Source organism: Barbus barbus, assembly GCF_936440315.1.
Source record: "Barbus barbus genome assembly, chromosome: 5".
Lineage (NCBI taxonomy): Eukaryota > Metazoa > Chordata > Actinopteri > Cypriniformes > Cyprinidae > Barbus > Barbus barbus.
Genome location: NC_136733.1, coordinates 29,543,550 through 29,568,086, shown reverse-complemented (window position 1 = coordinate 29,568,086; position 24,537 = coordinate 29,543,550). Strand labels below are relative to the sequence as shown.

General features: G+C 35.9%; 1 protein-coding gene across 1 annotated transcript; it reads right to left on the bottom strand.

Annotated features, from left to right (window-relative positions):
* Window positions 1–6: 6 nt before the first annotated feature.
* LOC306869638 (phosphatidate cytidylyltransferase 2-like) lies at window positions 7–24,432 on the bottom strand. Its single transcript, XM_079416476.1, has 14 exons — window positions 24,259–24,432; window positions 22,969–23,185; window positions 16,856–16,995; window positions 16,525–16,621; window positions 14,499–14,596; window positions 12,489–12,628; window positions 6,654–6,712; window positions 6,319–6,401; window positions 6,071–6,158; window positions 5,086–5,154; window positions 4,742–4,894; window positions 4,277–4,396; window positions 3,941–4,044; window positions 7–2,922 (listed from the first exon to the last, which is right to left on the bottom strand). The coding sequence occupies exons 2-14, from the start codon at window positions 23,170–23,172 to the stop codon at window positions 2,790–2,792; spliced, it is 1,488 nt and encodes a 495-aa protein (XP_079272602.1). The 5' UTR covers window positions 23,173–23,185; window positions 24,259–24,432; the 3' UTR covers window positions 7–2,789.
* Window positions 24,433–24,537: the final 105 nt, after the last annotated feature.

Below are 24,537 nucleotides of genomic sequence, written 5' to 3'. Positions count from 1 at the left end.
AAATTTGGATGTACTTATATATGTACTGAGCTTTCCTCTTTATTAACCATTTACAAATAAGCAAATCACTGTACACAAAGCTGCAGGGAAAGCACATTTATCTGCTTTATCGAAAATTACAAAACATAATGCAACAGAAATACAAATAATAGGCTACTTGAAGACAAATAACAACAACAACACATTGAGCTGTTGTTGTTCATTTGTTCAACAGAGTTTGTTTTTGTTTTTCTCAGTGGCAAACCAAAAGAGCTCAACACGTTTGAGTGGGTTTCACGTCTCTGTTTTCACTTAAATGGTCATGAATAAATCGCCAGAAATATGAAAAGCAAAACTGCACTGCAGTCAGTTTCTCTCTGACACCTCAGGAGACCTTTGTTAACATTAGGATACTTTCTAAGAAGGTTAACGTGTCATGCCAGTGTTTACGAATAACATAAGGCATCACATTAAAAATCGTCCAAACATTGTAATGAACAATATGTTAGTCTCGGTGCACTAGCACTTGTTAACCACTAACACACCGCACGGATGGTTATAGACCCAGATGGTTTGGCGCCCTCTAGTGGCTATGAGTGGCACGCGCAAGAGTCTGAAGGTCTGGCAAGTATTTATAAATGTTTATGGTCACCGCACTCAAACGCATGTCTCTAACCGCTCTCCTGACATCAGTGGTTGGCCAGCAACATGAAGGGTTTGTAACTCTCTCTGTTGATAATACAACATTGCAATTGCGCTGTTCACATCTGGAGTTTGTACAGTACGCTAATGTTTCAGCACAGGGGCCTATACATGCACAGAGCATAGACTGGCCAAGAGGACCGTTCAGATACAGTAAAGAATAAGAATAGAATCATCTCTACGTCAAACATACAGTATACTCTTATATTCTACTATAATGTATGTAATTATCTATATAAAATCAGGACATTGAACTGAACTAATAAGGTACAATAACATGAACTCATAATAAATTAAATATCTTAGAAAATTTTCTGCACCACTTAACACAGATGATGATATTTTGTTTACTGAATTGAAAAAATAATAAATTAAAAATATTGATGGTGAAAATACGGAGGGGCAAATATTACACGTGGATTTATGGTCAAAATTCTTATCTCTGTGACACTGTTTATTGTTACATCACTACGCTTAGTATGGCTTGAGCTGTCCAATAAAAATAATGTAAATAGACAAAAACAAGAAAAGAAAAAATATGAACATAACTCAGGTAATAAGCTGCCTATTTATCTTTCGAGACCTGCGGGCATAGAAGAAAACATGCTAAATCAGACTTAAAAACAAATGTTACATTTTTACATTAAAAAGCCCAACATATGACTTGCCCATCAATGCAGTTCATCAGTCTTGTCAATACACACAGGTCTGAAAGCATGTGCTCATGGATCTTTATTGTTGAATGGCAGTGGACTGTACTCGCAGACTGTGAACCTGAGCCTGTTACATCTTCATACTGTATAACACGATTCCTTTAAAGCTGCTCGATGACACCCATTAAGGTTTTATTTTCTTAAAATAAATATTGTTTATGGCACAGGTGTTCATGACACTTAACACATATTATAGGGGAACAAAATACCTTAAACAAAATATACTGTAGTTCTTCTGACCCTCTTTTGGTTGAGTTTACACCGCAGATGATAAAAACAAAAGAAATGAAATAGAATTATAAAACGAGACCTCGTGGTCTCATGCAACAAAACACCTGGCCCAGCCTGATCCTTACCATTTAGCATGTAACCGTTCACAAACACACACACACACACAAAGCTTGACTAAGATAAGCTTATAACTGCTCAGTGACAATAAAACATTAAAATAAAACTAGAAATTATAAAATTATGATTTAGACCACAAACAGTAATTCTTAAACATTCAGTGCGAAATGTTTGTCAACATCTCAATCATCTCATTTTTTTCAGTGCTGCTGAGTAACAACAAATTATTATTAACTATCGACAATGTAAATATAAAGTTATTTCCTATTTGTTTGGCTTACAGGGACCGTTTCTTTGTAACAAGCATGAAAGCCATATAATTCTAGTCTAATGTGGCCTAAACTTCCTCTCAGACACTGAATATTGCCATCTGAATCTTCCTCACCTTCAGGAAGTACAGTATACATACAGTCTCACAGCTGAACCGTAACAGTCACCACTGACTGGGCTGAAGCGCACATTTGATATCAATGACCACAATTCTCTTAAATATAATGTTACAAAAATGCCAAAATCCAAGACCGTGGAAACATATGAATTACATCACTCTGCAGTGAAAATACAATCTTTTTTGAGACTATGGTGGCGTATGGAAATCTGTCAGCAAAAAAATAAACAGAGACTAGCCTTAGGTTGAAATGACAGTGTGATGAGCAGTGCATTAAAACAAAATAAAACATAATAAACACTATAAAATATTCAGACGATCTATAGGTACAGAACATTTGGAGCAAGTGGAATTGTACAGCTCAACTCACAAAGAACTGTAACAACAACTTCATCTTAATATATATAATATTCTTTTGTGGTGTAAGAGATAAACATAAAACATTCACAAAAAATAAAATAAGCAAAAACACTGATTTGTACACACACACACTTTCTCGCAAAAATGGAATGACCCAAAGTTGTGGTGCAGTTTTCCGTTGTTTCTCTTCTTGTGTTCCTCTTCTCATCTCCCACTTCCATACATGCCTGGATCTGCTTCCGCTGCACTCGCTCTCCTCCCTCTACCCACTGCCCACTCCGGTGGGGTGGTCCGAAAAACTAGGCTGCTTCTTCCAGGGCAGGGAGCAGGCCTTTCTCTGTCAGATGAACCTTGAGCGAGTTAAAGATGTTGAGCTGTTGGTCTAGTCTCAAAGCAAGAAGCTGCTGGATGACTTTAGAGGGGTTTGGCCCTCTAAACGAGAGGAAATATCAAAGCACAATGTTTTTATGCTGTAGACACACTTGCACGATTCATATTACATTGATTATAATTGTACAGTGATTATATTAGTCTTTGACAATAACAAAAAACACCTAACAAGGCACTAGGTTGATAGAACAGTAACAATTCAAACAATAAAATACGTATGGGACAATGCTCAGTCATTCTCACAAAATAAACCACAACATGGACGATCACACTATACCAAATAAATCAATTAAAAACAAACATTATATAAAGATATAACATAAAATACACAAATAATGTGGAATGCTGATAAAATAAGCTGATATAATGATATCTATAGGCCAGGTTGCCTTTGACATTAATCAATTATATAATGTTATATAAGCTATATAAGATAAGTCCAGAATGTTTGGACTAGGTTTCATTTCAGTGCATAATGAGTAATAATATTAGTTACAAATTAAAAAAAAATCACATGCATTCAATCCATACAAAGACACAATTCGTTTATTGTATATACACTACCACTCAAAGGTTTAGGGTCAGCAAGGAGGCATTAAATTGATAAAAAGTTACAATAAACATTGTAACAAAAAAACAACAACTAAATATTTAAAATAAATGCTATTCTTTTTAACTTTCTAATCATCAAAGAATAAAATGAAAATTTTATCAGTTTCCACAAAGCATATGTTGCACAGCACAACTGTTTTCAACGTTTCTTGAGCACGATTTCTGAAGGATCATGATGTGACACTAAAGACTGGAGTGATGATGCTGAAAATTCAGTTTTGTCATCACAGGAATAAAATACAGATTAATTATATATATATATATATATATATATATATATATATATATATATATATATATATATATATATATATATATATATATATATATATATATATATATATATATAACCAACCTCAAACTGATGAATGGCAATGTATGTTACAACTCAGAAGTCAATAACTACTCACACATATCTGTACCAGAAATTTATTAATAACAGTCTTACCTGATAAAGCTGGCGATGTAAACATTTACAAATGTGGCCATGAGGTACTGACAGTCGAAACGATCCATGATTCCTCCATGACCTGGAATGGTGTCTGCAAAGTCCTGCAGTGATGGACATCAGAGAGACAGTATGAGCAAAGTGCAAAGCACAGGACAGGAAATGCTCTTCATGTACACTGAGGCTCTGTGCCACATCTAAATCGGTCTTTTACTGCATAGACGGACAACTTAAACTGCCATGTGATAAAGAATGCTGTAGGTAATAGTGAAACCAAGACTGAAGCATTTTTCTTTTCAGATCTGTATGATCTGTGGGTGCTCAAATTACACCCACCTTGATTTTGAAGGCCCTTTTGAAGCCGCTGGCGAAAAAGCCTCCGAAAGGTCCCATGATGGAGGCAAATGCTGACAGGGCAATGCTGTGGATCTGGAATGGGTACAACTTTACTGTGGTCTAAGAGGAAAATGGGAGAGAGATGGAAATATGTAAGAAACTCTTTATTTGTATGCAATTTCAAAATACATAAAATGTATTTTTCAATTTTATTCAGGATTCTGCTTTTGCTTAAAAATTGTGGTCCAAAAATGTCATCATCAACAAAACAGCATCAAGCAGAGCAGTGACAGATTCACAGCGAGTGGGAAGTCAGCAGATGGCTGTGTCTGAGCAACTGGTAAACACAAACACAAAGATCAGAAAAATAACAAAAAGAGAAAGAGAGAAGGAGTAGACACACCGAGTGAGAGACATGAGGAGCAAGTGTCTAACAGACGGTGTACGTGTGAGTGTGTGTTTTACCCAGCCTGTGATGGACTGCAGTACAGCCGGCAGACCGTAGTCCTGAAGCTGGAAGAGCTCAGACGGCTGACAATCTACCGTGAAACTGTTGGAGTCATTGTTAAACTCCACAGGACACACAAAGAAGCGGTAACCTGACATCAAGTAGGACAGCTGGAGAAGAGCCAAAACGAGACTTATTATCATTCAGACACATCAAATTAACTTTGAAAAGAACTAATCAGACCCTTCCAAGGTGTCAATCAAGGCAATTCTTATTCTTACGCCACCAAGGTTCCCAAATCTACATAAAAACATTCAGCAAACACCAGACGAAGAACAGGAAGTGGGTTATTATTACTCACTAGGATTCCAAAAACAACAGTAGAGAAGAAGCCACCGATAAACCCCTCCCACGTCTTCTTAGGAGACAACTGCAAAGAAAATTCAGCATTAAGAGAACTGTGCTAAAAATACACATTACACAAAAACCACAGAAAGTAGTTAGACAGTTAAGCCACACTCAAAAACGTATGAATGTCACTGCATTACACAAAAACATTAAAAAGCAACTGCTTTTATTTAAAATAGATAGCAAAAGCACACTTTCAAGCAAACTATTTTACAAAAATCATTAATTCATTTTTACATCATAAAACAGCAGATATACAGATTAAACGTAAGTATTTGGACAATCTCTGACTGTCAAACATTAGCGGATAGTTTAAAGTTTGATATAAATTACACCTTCTAGGACATTTCACAGAACATCCAATAAAACACCAGTTGATTAAAAACAATAGCTAAAATTATAAGCAACTTTACCACACTACTTAAAAAATTACTTCTATTTAGACAACGATGCATTGAACTGATCAAAAGTGAGAAATCTATTTCAAATAAATCCTGTTATTTTACTTGCATAAAAGAAGCTTGTAAAAAAAAAGTATCGGTTTCCACAAAAACACAGTATTAAGGATTCAGAAATACTTTCTGAGCACCAAATTAGCAAACTGAATTAATTTCTGAAAGCTTGTGAGACACTGAAGCCGAGAGTAATGGCTGAAAATAAAGCTTTGACATCAGAAATTGATTACATTTCAAAATATTTTAAAACCAAAAACAGTTATTTTAAATGATAATATCTTACAATATTACTGTTTTACTGTATTTCTGATCAAATAAATGAAGCCTTGGTGAGCAATAAGCATAAAATACTTTTCAAAAAGCATCCTTCGTCAAACTTCTGAATAGCAGTGTAAATATTATACCATCATTTTATAATATTTCACATGTAATAATATGTGATTTTTAAAATATTAATTCAACTGGGGTGTTAAAAACACAAACCTTGATGAGAGGGGTGCGACCGAAAAAGAAGCCAAACATGTAAGCCATGATGTCATTACAGATAACACAGGAGATGGGCACAATAAACCTGCGCACACAGAAACAGATTATTTTATACAAACAGATCAGCTACACCAGAAAACCAACTGTACTGTATATAATATTGTGAAATGACACTGGATTGAAAAATTGAAACGTGTAAATGTCATATGGGTTTTGATAGTGGTACACAGGAGGCATCATCTTACCAGATCATCCCCTCAAACAGGTTATGAATGATTAAGTGGGACTGAGTCACCACAATCAGCAAGGTCACATGAGTCCAGCCGAACTGGGGAAAGAGAAAGACAGGATGAATAGCTCTATTCACTTCAAATCTGGGACAAAAGGCAGTGCTATGATAAGGAAAAGACAGGAAACGTGAAGGGTCTGAGTCCAAATGCCAGAAAACATGACAAATGCATGTGTGTTTGCAGAACGTCAAAGAGTACACAAAGTATGTGAGAGTGTGTGTACAAAAACACTCTCAAATCACACTAATCTTGTTCTATGGACTAAACGCAACATTAACACACACACTCACCATGTAGAACTGCAGGCGATAGTGTTTCTTCACCAGGCTCAGAACAAACATGCAGAACCCTGGAAAAAACACACACACACACACACATCTGGTAAAACAGACAGTTCCACCAATGCCATCTCCACATGTCTACAGGACTATTTTAGGCCAGTCACACTGTCACTAATTATGTCCTGTTTGTCAGGAACCAGCCACTGGTGTGGAGCTTATAATATGACAAAACTATTTGAATTTGAATTGTGTAAATTTGAATTATTGACAGGTGTCATTTAACAAAACTGAATATAATGTGGCATTTAGCATAGTTCTGAATTTGAATTTTTAAAAACTTTAATAATTAACATTTGAAATTAAACAACTGAATTTATGGCAGTTTTTTTAATAGACATGTATTTTCAAACAGCGGATTTTTTGTTCTGAATTCCTTAAATGCAAATATCCCGTTTTAAAAAATACAGCTTCAAGTTTTCAAGATGAAGAAGAAATTCGGAATATCAAATTCAATATTTAAAATTCAAAGCGCAGAAATTCAGATTGTAAAGAAAGTAGGTCAGAGGTCATCCACAGGGAAGAGTAGATGATGCTCGAATGAAGCATTTACTGCGACCGGGAGGGGATATGTTCGGTTCACTTAGGCTAGTTTTGTCCAGGCCACAACATATTAACTCGTGGGAGTGTGATAATATGTCTGGCCACGAGATTATTTTGTCGATGTAATCCTGGAATCGTCGCGCAGAACGCGAACGCACTCGGGCCGATTCTGGCTGAAATGCGGCACTGTCGGCTCAGTCTCGGCGTCGGTGAGAAGATAATGGGCCAGAGCCGCGCCGACTCTACAAAACACTTCTGGCTGACGACGGCTTTTTCTATCTGGGCCGATCTCGGCTGAAAGCTGTTGTTCGTGCAGCAGGTCTACACTCGGTGTAGTTGTGTGTATCTGCTTCTGGCCCGAGTTAGTTTAGTCTCTGATGGGCCGCTGCTAGAATGAAGGAGATCCGCGCCTGAGAGAAAGATCTGGGGGTTAATCCTAACCACATTCATTCATTTGGCCAGAGGAGAACTGGTTTCCTGACTGAGCCTGGTCTTGTTTGGGTTCCTTGTCACTGTTGCCTTTTGTCTTGCTTAGTTAAACACCCTTATAATCAGCAATATTATTCACTTGACTGCACTGACGCCATTATTTCATAAGAACTGAACTGAATTATGACAATGTTTTTTTTATTTTTATATATATATATATATATATATATATATATATATATATATATATATATATATATATATATATATATATATATATATATATATATATATATATATATATATATAGTAAATATAATTTACTTGTTACTTTGTGGATTAAAAAGTGTTAATGTTTATACTGTAGTGCATTTGTTCATTGTTAATATAAATATATATATATATATATATATATATATATATATTAAAGTATTTGGTAATTTTATAATAAAAGCCTTTTTAATGTTTTTAAATGGTTGTTTTTGTGTTTCACTGCTGAATTACATTTAGCAGGTTCCGGGCCACATTTGGCCCGGGGACCAAGCCGAGTCTCAGCCGGATCTGGCTTAAAGTGTCTGGGCCACATAAAATAATAGAAGTCATTTTACAGGGTGTGGGCCACATCTGGGCCAGAGGAGATTGTTTGAGTCGGTTTTTAGTGTGTGGGCCAGAATTGGGCCAGAAGTGACGCAAGGATGTGGGCCAGACAAATTTTGCTATCTGGGTGCCGTTTTCTCTCGTAGTGGAAGTGTTTTGTGCGGTCTCAGGGTAGACATTGCCATAGTTACATAACGTAACAATGGAAATTTATTATAGGAGTTATTTGCTATTTCTTATTTCATGGGACTAGCTTATAGCGTAGATTTCATGTGAGACATAGTTAACGATGACATTTTACATGTAATTGCATTTTTACCTGGCAATCCAACTCGTACACGCATGCTCTGGATTTTTTAAATATCTCTGTAAAACATTTTTGATGGATCAACCAATGTGAATTCAATTACATTTTAAATTATCTTCATGTTTTCAACACTACCTACATGAGCTCAGTGAAATGTTCTATTAGTCGTTAATAATCTGCCTGGTTAAAGCCAACAAAAATAATTTTATTTTAAATTATTTTTTTAAATCTCTGGCAGCGCCTGCTGTGAAAGCGGCAGGATTTTGGGTGCACGAGCACCGCTTGCGCACCTCCAGCGAAACCGCCTACTTTCTTGCTATTCACAATTTGAATAAAAGTTTTAATAAATGAGTTTTGTCTACCTCATGTAAGAGATTTAATGTGGTTCAGGTCGGATAATGGGTTGGGTGTTCTGTCAATTACTGCGGGTGCAGGTCTTAAACCGGTCCCGTGCAGGACTCTGCCTCCAGGTGCTATGTTGAGGGAACCACATATTTTTCTCATGGTCACAAGTTTAATGCATAAACAAACCTGCGTGACCATAGCAACCAGGGATTATCAGAGATGGATTTATTAACATTTAATTTTGAATGAAGAGATTATATAAATTATTATAAATTGTAACATTATTAAATTATTTTAACCATAGGCCTAGGCTGCCGGACTGCATTGCGTGCAATGTAGACAGCATTCGAATGAAGTTTATCATGAATAAATTACATAAAGTACATAAAATAAAATAGGCCTACAAGAAAACATTTTTATCCATCCAAAGTCCATTAACTGATCATCTTTTTCCATTACATTTGTTTATTATTATTGGTTATATAGCCTACTGTAAATGCCGACATGGATTTCTTTATATGAATTTTCAAAATGTTTTGTCCAAATGTTTCCATCTTGTATTGGCAAGTCTTGAGGTTTTGTTGTGCTCAGATTATTCCACATATCCCAGAATTGATTATGGTTCAGTAATGATAACATATTAACTCGTGGGAGTGTGATAATATGTTGGGGCCACCATATATATGTATGTGTATATGTATGTCTATGGAGGGAACAACCATAGATATACTAAATGCCTCATTAGGGACCGTTTCTGAAAATGATAAGATTCTGTCATTTCGATCATTTTGTTACAGCAGAAAGAAATTAATACTGTAACTTCTGACCACATTATACACATTAAACTCGTGGCCACGAGAAACGGATGTTGTTCCCATAGACATAGATAGGCGCCCTATAAGACTGCTCCAGGCACGTAGATGTTGCTGACATCTTGGAACGGTATTTTTGACATCATTCACCGTACTGTAGGTTCGCACAGAGCCGTTGAGCCGTTCTGTATATGATTAGGGGTGTGCTCAAAATATTGATTCTTAGATACATACCGATATAATAAAAAAAGATACAGTATCGATATTCTAGCCCTTAGTATCGATACTCCGCCCAGCCATTAGGGGGCGCAGCGGCGCCCGCGAGTTTCAAAAAACTCATGGAAAATGTTAAAGCAAGATGTAGCATTTAAGTGATTTCATAGTGAAATATGTTATGGCAGTACATGGTGTCACAAAAAAGAATTATAAGAAGATTTAATAAGAAGTTAAGAATAATAAGAAGAAGATTTTGTGCTTGTGTGAGCTCAGACTGTACCCTTGGAAAGTTAAATGTTGACTTGTGGTAATTTCCAGATTAATACAATTTGTGTACAATTAATCAGAGCACTTAAAGTTGCAAATATTTAAGCAAAATGCACTTTGTTATAATGCACTTTTGTCTTCAATAAATTGAAGAAAAATGCAGAGTTCTGTTTGTTGAGTAAATGTGTTCAGCATTAACTAATTGGCTCTGGCCCATGTATTTTTATTGAATCGTATCGAATCGTGTCACATTGTATCAAATCGTATCGAGACAGCTCTGTATCGAGGTACGTATCGAATCGTGACCTGTGTATCGAGGTATGTATCGTATCGCCAGGTTCTCCAAGGTATCCAGCCCTATATATGATTGTGGCATCTTTCGAATATTCAGTGATTACTATGGTGAATGACGTTAAGTATACCGCTACAATATGGTGGACAGCTTACGTATAGCGGCCCATAGAAACCGTCGCTAATGAGGCATTTAGTATATCTATGGTTGTTCCCTCCATAGACATACATATACACATACATAATACATATAATACACATATATATATATATATATCATATATGGTGGCCCCAACATATTATCACACTCCCATGAGTTAATATGTTGTGGCCAGGACAAAACTAGCCTAAGTGAACCGAACATATCCCCTCCCGGTCGCAGTAAATGCTTCATTCGACTTTTCGGAGATCATCTACTCTTCCCTGTGGATGACCTCTGACCTACTTTCTTTACGATCTGAATTTCTGCGCTTTGAATTTTAAATATTGAATTTGATATTCCGAATTTCTTCTTCATCTTGAAAACTTGAAGCTGTATTTTTTAAAACTGGATATTTGCATTCAAAGAATTCAGAACAAAAAAATTGCTGTTTGAAAATACATGTCTATTAAAAAAACTGCCATAACAAATTCAGTTATTTAACTTCAAATGTTCATTATTCAAGTTGAAAAAAATTCAAATTCAGAACTATGCTAAATGCCACATTATATTCAGTTTTGTTAAATGACACCTGTCAATAATGCAAATTTACACAATTCAAATTCAAATAGTTTTGTCATATTATAAGCTCCATACCAGTGGCCAAGAAAACCTGTCCAAGCCAAACCAAGCACACTGAAAAGACCATCTGAAACTATCTGCAGGACAGGCAAGGTGTATACATGTTTTATCAGTCTGCCTAACAAACTGACAACACATGATGTACTGATAATATTATTGTTATATCTGATGATCTTGTTTAACTTTACACCAATAAACATTGTTGCTGAACTTAATAAAATCAGAACACTGATATACATTATATTGCCAAAAGTATTGGGTCACCCCCTTCTAATGAACAGGTTTGACTGCTTTAGTAATTTCCATGAGTACAAATCTTAATGTTTAAGCATATAATGATACTCTAGGGAATTGTGTGCTACTAATTTTATAGCAATAGTTTGGACAGAACCTTTTTCTATTCCAACATGACAGTGCCTCTGTGTATAAGGCAAGGTTCAAAAAGAGATGATTGATTCAGTCAGTGTGGAAGAACTTGACTGGTCTGCATAAAGCAGCAAAGTCCTAATCTCAGCTGAACACCTCTGGTGTGACTTTATATGCAGACCTTGAGCCGAAAACTCATTACCAAACATCAATGATTTGTATATACACTATATGGACAAAAGTATTGGGACAACCCCTTCTTTAGAACAGAAGGCGGCACTTTCAAAACTGTGGCAACAAAGATGGAAGCATAATTCACGTATTTAAAAACTGTATTTCCATCTCTGTTGCAACAGTTTTGAAAGTGTCTAAAATGACTGTACCCATATACAAGTCATTGGTGTTTGGTGATGAATTGTTGTTGCGATAAAAATTATTATTATTTTTTTTAAATAAGAAGAAAATACAGTAAGACTTGTTGCTTCTCATTTAGCTTCTGATGAAATCTGCTGTTTGCATCTTTTGGAAAGAGAAAATGAACGAGGGGTGCACAGACAGGCAGTGAGCCTAACCACATCCTGGATGACATTAACTTCACGCTTATGAAAAACCAACACCCCAAAAAACTAAAATCATTACGTCTGCATTTCAACTGGTAACAGAAGTCACATTTTAAAGACTGCATCTATATTGCCTTCAGCATTCTGTGTGGAATAGTAGGAGTTGTTGGACTGAGCAGTAACTGTGAGAATTATTAGTTCCCAAAGACCTTAAAGCCAGAAGCATCAATGGTACCACTGATACGATGCATGTAGGAAAAACAAGGTCCTAACCTGTGAGGTACAGGGCAAAGGAAATGAAGCGGTGGTATTTGCTGAGGATGCGTAGAGGCTCCTCCCTCTGCACCAGTGTGAAGAAATAATCTGTCACCGTTTCACCATAGAAGAAGTAGTTCACACACAACAGGAAGTACCTGTCAAAAAACGTTAAAGCTGGCAGTCAGACATTATTGTGACAAAGTCCTTTCACATCCATTCATTACTCAAAGTATTTCGAACGGTTGTCAAAGTAATTATAATGGGCCAATTTGTTAGCAATAGAAAATATAGGAAATGGTCAGACTGTAGCCGAGCAGCAGCTCACTAGGATTATGATCACATGGAAGAACGGCATGTTGGGATACAAAAAAAAAAAAAAAAGGACTAATGTAGAGAAATGGTTCTATTTATACCTGATTTGCCAGATATCTTATTTACAAAAACCTAAAAACCAGTTCAAAGAAAAGTTCACCAGTTGAAACATGGTTAATCAAGAAATGCACAGAGAAATGTCATAGTTTCCGCACAAGGAAAATAACGAAGATATTTTGCATTAAGAAATTGAAACCTATGTTCAGATTTTTTTTTTTTTAGGATTTTTTATATATGTAACCCTTATAACCAGTCATAAGGGTCAATTTTTTGAAATTGAGATTTATATATCATCTGAAAGCTGAATAAATATTGCTTTCTATTGATGTATGGTTTGTTATGATAGAACAATATTTGGGCCCAGATACAACTATTTGAAAATCTGAGGGTGCAAAAAATCTAAATATTGAGAAAATTGCCTTTAAAGTTGTCAAAATTAAGTTCTTAGCAATGCATATTACTAATAAAAAATTACGTTTTGATATATTTACAGTAGGAAATTTACTAAATATCTTCATGGAACATGGTCTTTACTTAATATCCTAATGATTTTTGGCATAAAAGAAAAATCGATAATTTTGACCCATACAATGTATTTTTGGTTATTGCTACAAATATACTCCAGCGACTTAAGACTAGTTTTGTGGTCCAGGGTCACATAACTAAATATGAGGTGTGCCCAATCCAGTTACTGAAGATCCACCCTCATGCAAAGTTATGCTCCAACTTAAAATAATTCTTTCTTTTTTTATTTTGGAAATGAAAATATGACATTTCTTCATAAGGATCACTCAAAAACCTTCCCAAAGGCCTTAAGATCGCAGATTACTACTCCAGTTTCTACATAGTGAAATTTGGCATCAAGAGACCAGATTTTTGCCAGATTTTCCAAATGTAGATCCCCCAAAAATGAAAATTGTGTCATTAATTACTCACCCTCATGTTGTTCCAAACCCGTATGAACACAAATTCAAGACCCAGGAAGGTAGCAAGGACATCGTTAAAACAGTCCATGTGACATCAGTGGTTCAACCTTAATTTTATGAAGCTACGGGAATACATTTTGTGCACAAAGAAAACTAAAATAACTTTATTAAACAATTTCTTCTCTTGTATTTCACAAAAATATCTTCATTTGTGTTCTGAAGATGAACGAAGGTCTTTACGCGTTTGGAACAACATGAGAGTAATTTATGACAAAATTTTCATTTTTGGGTGAACTATCCTTTTAACTCAACACTGAATTCTAAAAGTTTAAATAGTATTCAGTGGGATTTTCACATTACTAAAACCTGGTGAATCTTTTCTTTCACATTTGAAACAATCTACACTACAGTTTGACTGGTCTAAACCAGAGTGAACTGCCATACCTCTACACAGCTGGTGATAGCATGTATAGCTGGATGAATAAACAAGTGCAGTATTTACTCATTTTTACACTGAAAATGAAAGAACATGCAAGACATCAAGACAGCCATATTATGATAAGATGAAAGTGATGAAAGATGATGATGCCCTCTAATTACAGGCAGTGCACATTGGGAGAGAGCGAGACAGAGATAGATCTGGGGTGACAGATAATGAGAAAAGGGAGAGAGGGAGAGATAAAGAAGCATGAAAATGAAGGTGGCAGGTGCGTGTCGCAGGTCTCACCAGCTTAGTGTTCTGAACCAGGGCAGGTGGTAAGAGTGATACACACTGTAACCAATTGTGATGATCTCTTGGAAGCACTTGATCTGAACACACAGCACCTGTGGATGATACACAGAACAACAATAAATAAAAAAACTAACAGGCAGCCAACTAGTTCCACTCTGAAGTGCTATTTCTAGCTGTTTTTTAAAGCAAGACTCCATCCTGTGTTTTTGCTGCTCTAACTGGCAGTCAATAAATCTAATTCAATCTTTAAATGTCTTAGATGGCATGATATAGCAGGACCACATCAGTTATCAGACAATATTAAAAATTAATCACCATTATGGAAATTTATTGTCTTTTCAATTTGAATAATTAATTTTGGACACTCTTCCACCTATTTTGGGATTTTAGATTACGTAACGCCAACTAGTGCAAAAATAGTTGTAAAATTAGTGCACAGTAGCATTATTTTAGTATTTATATATTATTATTGTATTAAATAATAGTTTCATTTTAATTAAAGTTTAAATAATTTTGTAAAGTGTATTTGAGAATTTATATTTAGCTTTAAAATATTTTTATTTCAGTTTAAGTTTGAGTAAATTTAGGACTTAAGGTCATTGCACACGGAGTCTGAAATTTTTGTCCAAAATTTTTGCACGTTGAAAAATAAATATGACCTCACGTTATGTCAATCACGTTTACACACTGCCTCTGAAACTATCGTGCGTTTTTCTGCGTTTTTAGCATCTGTAGCAAGCATTTTGAGAGGCGTTTTGGCAAGCAAACGCCAAAATCCAGAATGGCAATTGTCAAATTTATGCACTTCGTCTCGCAGCACAAAGCACCTTAAAGATCCTTGCACACCGAGTTAACAAAAATTGGTGGTCTTCTTTTTAATATGTGACTCTAGTATCACTAGCAAAGCATCAAACTGAGCCACTGACATCCTGAAGTAAACTTTGAATCGTCCGTGATAATCCCACTGCTCCTTAAGGAGGGGGAATCTCAGGATTGGATGGACCCAGTATTTCCTTTCTTTTTCTCTTTTTAAGAAGCAAGAGGACAACAAAATCATCCTCACTGCTTAAAGACTCCATTTAGTACTGACTCCATTTAATACGCATCGGACTCCGTGTGCAAGGTTTCTGTCCGTGACAAATATTTAGGATAACGAATATGAAAAAACGCATACGAAAATCTCTGACTCAGTTTGCAATGACCTTTAAATTTATTCCAGTTAGTTGGCATGACAACATTTCTATACAATTCTATATATTTCCATATTTTATGCTATTGATTAAAATGTTGTGAATCCTGAATTCACTTCAGCATCACATCAACACTGAAAAACTATTGAGTGAGTAGTGCATATTTTTATACATAGTATAGATTTTTTATATCGTTAGCAGTTGTAACATGAAAATAATAGGGAAAAGGGGAAGTCATGGCCTAATGCTTAAGAGTCAAGACTCGTAAAGGTCGCGGGTTCAAGTCTCAGGTCCGGCAGGGATTGTAGGTGCGGGGAGTGAATAACCAGTGCTCTCTCCACCTTCAATACACGACTGAGGTGCCCTTGAGCAAGGCACTGAACCCCCGACTGCTCCCCGGGCGCCGCAGCAGCAAAAATGGCTGCCCACTGCTCCGGGTGTGTGTTCACTGCTGTGTGTGTGTGCACTTTGGATGAGATAAATGCAGAGCACTAATTCCGAGTATGGGTTACCATACTTGGCCACATGTCATGTCACTTTTTCACTTTCATAATTGTAGGCCATAATATTTGAAACAGCCAGATTATGGAACAAAGTGGACACTGATTATTCAAAGACTACAGTGAGGTCTCAAATATATCTGCAGGACTGCTTGAACATAACCAATTCGGCAGCTCAGCTGAGTACTAATGTTTAGTAATGTCAACAGAATAAAAATAACATCAGTACTCATCTATCATGTGTAAAAGCGCCAAAGAGACAATATCTAGTAGTTTTTAAGTCTTAAGTGAAAATGTCTGTTGGTGTTTACAACAAGAGAAAATACTCACAATCATCATCAGCACCATTGGACCGAGATAAATAATGATAAAGAAGAAGGAGATCATAGCCAGCGTGAGGATGCCCCTCACCCACCAGTTCTTCCATCTGCAGGAGAGACAAACACATTAACGCAAAGCATATTGGGTGGAAATATAATCTTCCTAATGCGAGGACTAAAAGCTCCGGTGGCCTTTTTATTGATTGAATCATCTGGTGTTCACAGCAACATGCCAATAATCTGTTCTGGACGCTTTATACACACTTTTTATATCACGTCACATGCAATCGTGTTCTACTTTACTGAAGAGTCATTTTAATCGTAGATTTAGAGATGCTTACCGTGAGGAAAGTCCAGAGAGGGCTTTGTTGAGAACCTCTGGTGTGTCATCGGCAGAAACGGGAACCTCAGGAACCCCAGAGTCTGACTTGGTCTCATTGTCCGAGGCTCCATCTCTCTCCTTGCCCTCTGTTTCAGAGCCCTGGAGACCGTTGAAGATACAAAAAATAAATACAAAAGGGATTAATTAATCTATCAAAATAGACATTTGTTCATTTGCAAAGAATTCTGAATACTACTGAATACTGTTTTACAGTTTGGAATCAGTAGGTTTAGAAATCGAAAATTAATTCCAATTCCAGAATCGAACACTTAAGTTTTAAGAATTGGATACTTGTTGTAAAATTTCAATTTCAATGTGTGCGCATCTTTTTTTGTGTGTGTGGCAAAATGGGGCTGTTAAAAATGTATTTGTCTTTGAATCGTTCATTTAAGAGATTAATTCAAAAACTGATTCATCCAGTAATGAAATACTCACTGAACCATTCATTCATAAATTCCATGAGATTTTGTTTAGTTGGCTAATATTTTTTCTTCAGAATTGTGAGAGAACCACAACCACAACCACAAAAAAAAAAGTCTCAATTTATCCAGAATCATGCATTTTGCACACAAACAGCTCTTACTAGAGTCCAGTTCAAAATATGTTTGATATCTAAATGTTTGACTTCAAAAAAATTTTACCACATTGAAACCGAAACCGGCAATCGATAAGCAGTATCGGAATCAGAATTGATCAAATTCAAACGATACCCAACCCTAGGAAACAGTAAGAGTTTTTTTAAATAAGAAATTAATACTTATTTTCAGCAAGGATGCAAAAAAGATTGTCAAGAAAAAAAAAGTTAGTTCTTCAAAAATAAATAAATAAAATGTCTAAAAAAAAAAAAAAAATGTATCAGGATTTCAACAGAAAATATGAAGCAGCAGAACCGTTTTCACCGTCGATAATAATAAGAAATGTTTTTTAGCACCAAATCAACATATTAGAATGATTTCCGAAGGATCATGTGACACTAAAAACTAAAAGCCTTCACAGGAATTAATTACATTTTAAAACATTTAAATAGAAAGCATTTCTTTGAAATTGCATTCATATTTCACAATATTTCTGTTTGTACTGTATTTCCGAGCAAATAAATGCAGCCATCTGTATCTAACAGGCCTGTGTGTCTAAGTAGCCTGTTGCACAATTACAAATGACCTGTCTTCATCCCCATAGCAACAGGCTGTCATCATCAGATGGTGCTGCACCAGTTGGTCGAGCTGTTATGATTGTTCCAGAAACCTCTTTCTATCCATCTGACATAGATAATTTGGATCTGATTACGAAGAGCACCCTCAAGCTAACGTACATTTACGGCTGACACTCATCTGCCTGCAAGGACTATGGAAAGATCCAGAGTTTCCATGGAGATGGACTACATCCTGATATTCAAGATGCCAGAGTTAAAAATACCCTCCCTCGCAACTCCCACCTCCTCCCCAGTCTCTCAAATGCTCCGCCGACCGCAAATAGCTCATCAGGAACTGAGGACATCCTCATACTCTTCCTAAGAGAGACATTTTCAGTCTTCCTGCCAAGTTTGACCCACACTCGTCTCAAAGTATGAGCAACACTTCGACGAAATTGGCAGATAGCAGCGTTAGCCATCTGGAAACGTGGAATTCCCCGACAAACAAAACATCAATGACAGTCTACAAAGGAGATGAGTGATGCAAGCGTGTATTAAATTTGTCACATTCATTAAAAACGTAACGTCTGACTGTATTTGGTGTTCAGGCAGGGAAAACATCAAATTTGCACCAAATCTCCAACATTCATATACGATTGTCACATTTCGCCCCTAGTGGCAAGTTGCAGTAAACTTTTAAAATGGGCATGTAAATGAATGATGAATGCATGAATATATAGACAGTTCTGGGGAGTAACTAGTAACATGTAACGGAATTACATAATTTAATTACAAAATAAATGTAACTGAAATCTGATTCAGTCAAAAAAAAAATTGCACTTAAATTACAATTACTTTTGAAAATGTAAACATTTGATTGATTTCTTTCCCAAATTGCATTGACGTCTGTAAAATATGAGATAGTCAATGTTTCAGGAGTTTAGGAGGACACAGAATAAGATACTTGCTTATTTGATAACCGTTCTATTTCTTATTTAGGTTTATGTATATGCTTTATTTTTTAACTAACTTTTTTTTTTTAATCATTGGTATCATAGCTTTTAAACAATATATTTTTATGATTTTAAATCTGTATTTAACCTCAGAATCAGAATCAGAATGAGCTTTATTGGCCAAGTATGTTTACACATACAAGGAATTTGTTGTAGTGACAGAAGGTCTGAGTGACCTCAGAACAATCACAAAAATTTTTTGGTGGATGTGCTTCAAAATTTAATTTTTATAAACTTAATTTAAGTGATGAAGGATTTTGAAAGTAATAAGTGTTTAGTACTACTGTTGAAAACATTACATTTCTAAATTTCTATTGAATCAAAAAGTAATCGAATGTAATCAGTTACATTACTTTAATAAAGTAATTGAAATAGTTAAACTACTGGTTACATTTAAAATAAGGTAACTTGTAAATGTCCACAGTAACCTTCCCAACACCGTATATCCATAGCACAACTGACTGCCAAAAGAAAAGCATAACAGGTTTTCTAGTGATAGTCAACATAAATAATTATTATATATTATAACTATTTCAAAAATAATTATTCATAACCACCCAATTTACAGAAAGTGTGTTTAAAGAATTACATTTTAGTGGAAAAATATTCCTAATTCTCGTTTTGTTCTTTATGAATTTCATAGGTTTTATTAGAATACACCACATTTCTTCTGGTTGTCACATATTGTCTCAATTTACTTTTTTTTATGAAATCTGAAAATGCTTAACTCAAAAAGAATTGAAAATTTGAAAATTAACAACTTCTGGTGTGCCATTTGTCAGTAAAAAGGCAGTTTAACTTCCATACACATTAAACACCTGTACATCCCCTTCTAATTTCAGCTACATTGTAGTCTAACAGGTGCGTGAAATCAGGTATACAGTCATACAACCTCCCTAGACAAACATTTACAGTAGAATGGGCTGTACTAAGGAGCTCAGTGACGTTCAACATGGCAGTCTCTTAGTATGCCACCAGTAAAATTATTTGGTCAGCTGTAATTTACCTAACCTTATCCGGTACAAGAATTTACCTAACCCAGGGTTGTCCAATCCTGCGCCTAGAGGGCTATTGTCCTGCAAAGTTTAGCTTATTATTGGGAGACATGAGGGTCTATATTACTTACCATTGTAGAAAGCGTAACAATCAACTTGGACATGTGTGCCTTGATAACCAATCACATTATAGCCTTGATGTCATTGAATTTCAAAAAGAGTTGTGTGACAGTCAATTGTTGTCATTCATTCCTATAGGATCCATAAACAAGTGCCATCAACTAAATCCTACATGTCACAAAGTCCATGATTTCTCTTTTTTTGGTGTAAACTCTACAAATAGTTCAATTCAAAACTATTGTTTAATGACAAGATTAGCCAACAGGCTGTCGAGTCATTAAATGATAAACCTTTTCCTCAATAAAACTGTTTATTCAGCATAGTGAAGCCTCTCCTCCACTGTGAGTGATCCATTAAAAACGGCCTCTGGTCTCCTTCCCTGCGTAGCACCAACAGAGTGGACTTTCTGCGAGAGGTAGGATTTAGTTTATGGCACTTCTCATTCATTTCTATAGTATCTGTAAACAGCAACTGACTGTTGCACAACTCTGTTTGAAATTCAATGACGTCAAGCCTGGAATGTTAGCATAAGCCATTATGCTTTTTTTGGCTAACAGTTGCAGGCTTGCCTTACAGTGGCTTTGATATTGCTCCAACTCAATTAAACACACCTGAACCAGCTAATCAAGGTCTTACTAGAAACTTCCAGGCAGGCGTGTTGAGGCAAGTTGGAGCTAAACTCTGCAGGACAGTGGCCCTCCAGGAGCGTGCTTAGACACCCCTGACCTAACCCTAACCGGACAGACGAGACCCTGACAACATTCAAAACTCATCTCTTCCATGAGCACTTAACTGCATCCTGCTATATCCCTCCTTCTTGTAGCTTGTACAATTCTGGACAATGTTTGAATCTTTGTATTACTGCCTCCCTCTGATGAATCACTTGTTGTATTTCTCATTTAAAAGTCACTTTAGATAAAAGTATGTGCTAAATACACAAACGTAAGAATTTGACTAGCCTGCATGAAGAACAGACCTGAATGCCTTTGAGATGGACTGAAACAACAACTAACAAGAGGGAAGCTGTTATAGCAGTAAATGAACTATTAACGCCCATGGTTTTCAAAACAAGCACATATGGGTGAGGTGTCCACATACTTTTGGCCATGCAGTGTACTTCATCCAAAACTCAACAGGGACACTGTGTCTTTTTCTATTTCATTACAATGGCATAGTTTAGTCTAATGTAATAAACTCAGCAGGCCTCTCTCGCCTCTCGAATTAATTCTTAAAATTCCTGAACTCTAGCAGCAACATAAATACAAATCTGTGCAATAGCTTGGGAGATGTGTTAAAACTCCACTCTTTGATGACTATACAAGTTTGGAATAACATGAAGTGAGTAAATGATGACAATTTTCATTTTTGAGAAAATATCCCTTTAACGTGAATCAAATATGACTATTTCATTAAAGAAAAAAAAATCTGACGTGACTATTGTTGTTGTTTTTCAGAAGAAAAATCTGAGAAAAAGGAAATTTTTAAAAAATCTGACATGTAATGCCTTGTTTCAATAATTCATAATGCACAAAAATGACAAAACCTATACTCAAAATTATATTTTGCTCTTAAATGTGTCGGATTATAGATGCAAAATGAGTCGTAAACTTTCATTCTGACTTTAAATACCAAATAAACAGACACTAGACTGAAAATATATATATAGGCTGTGGTTTGAATCAGAAGTTCAGAACATGACCACATTCAGTGCATTTGCCTGACCGCTGATAAGGTTTCATTTGCATGATCAAGTATTAGGTCTTTGTGTTTCATATGAAAAATGAATCTATTTAGCATAATGTGGACACTGTCATTACACTAAGCAAGCATAGCTAAACTTACACACGCTTGGGTTATTTTTTCATCACTCCCGCATGTTGGCTGACCTAAAGATAGAAGAGACTGTGGTGCTTATTTCTTCTTTTGAAATAAATTTATATGCAGAAGGAAGTCATATGGTGAACCTTCAAAACCGAATGACCAAAGAAAATTCTCCGAAACTATTGACCATGGATATTTACAGATGGCTGCACGTAAGACAATTTACCCAAGAATTCATTACTGTAGTCCTTTCAATAACATTATCACATCCTACTGATAAAAGCTGCCTCTCTATATCCAAAAAACGTGGATAAATACAAAAGAGCACAAATTTGTGTTAACTTAGAATAAGTCATTCAGATTAGTCTTGTTTATCTTGCTGGAAGGTTTGAGCCCATGCCTACAGGTCAAGACACTTGACATATGAATGTTGACTCACCCATCCACCCACCCACGTTTCTCTCAGTCTCCATGTTTCCTATCTTTATATCTACACAGCATGAAGATCAGTCCAACTCTGCTGAAAGCACAGCTCGTCCTTAAGAGTTTAACCTCACTGTCCTAAACTGAACAGAGCAGGGATTGTTCATGTCACTTAACTTTATTTCAGCAACATGGCAACTGCTAGAAATACAATGAGGCCTTATAGTGTTGGGTTTTGTTTTGTTTTGTTGGGACACAGTGAGGAAACCTTCAGCACATCAGAAGGACAGGAAGAATATCAGAGCCCTGATGATGCTCAGACTCTCCTCTAGCTGGAATCTGCTATATTACACTTTCATGAACGCTAGAAAATACAATCATTTATCAAGCCAAAGCATTAAAAGCTGCTTTCGTGCTGTGACAGGACACTTGCTGGCCAGCTCCAGAAAAACAACGACTATAATCGATTTTTTCTCTCTCTCTTCGTGTATGACAGCATGTAACTTAGCTCAAATGATAGCCGTAACAACATGCATCTCGAAACAACATCTCTTTCTTCATTCGTTACCTTATCCTCTGAGTTTTGATGCTGCAGTTCTTTATCCGTCGCTCCTCGCTGGCGTAATTCTGTCATGGTCGGCTCGATTTGTTGGAAATAGAGGCCTGATGAAGTAACAATCTTCGGGGGTTGCTGTTCGTTTTCAATGATTGTTATTAGGACGGGAAAGGGAGAGACTGCGCATGCGTGCGCTAAGAGTGGGCGGAGCGCCATCTAGTGGCCAGTACTGAGAAGACAGTCAGACAGATTGATAGCTGGATGATGGACATTTATGGAATTTACTAGCCTATAATAAAAGCCGATTGTCAACAGCAATTTATTAGTTTAGATTTGTAGGGCAAAATCATAGTTCGAAATTGTTATTTTTTTTAGAAATTAAAAACTGTTAAGTGATGTAATATATAATTAATCTGAATTGATTAATTTTTCCTTGATTATAAATTTCACACACCTTCATTATTCATCATAACCTACAGGCTAACTGAGCAGAATTTATAGTCTACAGCTATTATGACAATTACCAAGAATATGACTTTACATATAATTCATGTAGAGCTAAATAGTTCTATTAGCCTACATGAATTATATGTAAAGTCATATTCTTGGTAATTGTCATAATAGCTGTAGTCTATATATATAGTCTGACGTTATTAAGTTAGGTTAAAAAAAACTGTAAAATACAGACATTTACATATACTATCTGATTTAGAATTTTACATTGATGTTACCTTCTGCAAAAATAGAATTTATCTAAAATAATGTATTGTATTTAGTACCTTGGAGAAATCAGATAATACTTTTTAATCTTGTAGCCTACATTAGTCGGTGTCTCGATGTCTTCTCTTCATTATGTTCAATATTTTCAGCAACTGTTTTCATTTACTTCTCTAAATAATATATTATGTATATAATAAATAATATATACTGAACACGCTAAACACACATCTTTATCATTTAGGTTGCAATTTGTCATTAAATGCTTCTTTCACTAATGCATGGCCTCTTTAAGGTTTCCGGCTGGTCATGTGATGGCCACGATGAGGGGTGATCTAGAGTAAAATGTATTTCTTTAGGCGTTTAATAGTTTTAAACAGTCAAACTATTCATTTCTGTAGATGTGAAACTGTTTTAAGCAGAAAAATCACTTGGTTTACTTGTAATTAACGTTGTGTGACGCATTATATCACAAGATGTTGTATTTAAGTTAAAAGTAAAAACACCTGACTGCTGCTTTTCACGCCTCAGTTATAAATATCAGAGGAAACACTGCCATCTAAATGACACCCGCAAGATCCTTACCTGCTTGTTCACATAAGGAGAGATTCAATTAGCAAAATTCCCTTTTACGACGTACTAATGTAAGTTGCATGCCACGAGCAACTCCCCCGAGTTACGTCGTCTGCTATTTAGAGAGTATCACAATGCATGCACACGCTTTCGCTTAAACAACGCTTCTGCAGCTTTCGTTCATGTGCGTGCTTTCCCCCCAGAACGTAAACAACGCTGATTGCGTCAAATACGTTCTTGGGTACTCTCCAAAATGGCGGACGACATAACTCGGGGGAGAAGAATGGTTGA

What these genes read in the sequence shown, in the direction of transcription:
- LOC306869638 (XM_079416476.1), bottom strand. Translation starts at nt 23,172, where the DNA reads ATGGCGCTCCGCCCACTCTTAGCGCACGCATGCGCAGTCTCTCCCTTT. An exon ending in TGGTTCAGAACACTAAGCTG is followed by an intron (nt 12,629 to 14,498) that starts GTGAGACCTGCG and finishes GTTTTTTGACAG; the next exon opens with GTACTTCCTGTTGTGTGTGA. An exon ending in CTGTTGTTTTTGGAATCCTA is followed by an intron (nt 4,895 to 5,085) that starts GTGAGTAATAAT and finishes GCTCTTCTCCAG; the next exon opens with CTGTCCTACTTGATGTCAGG.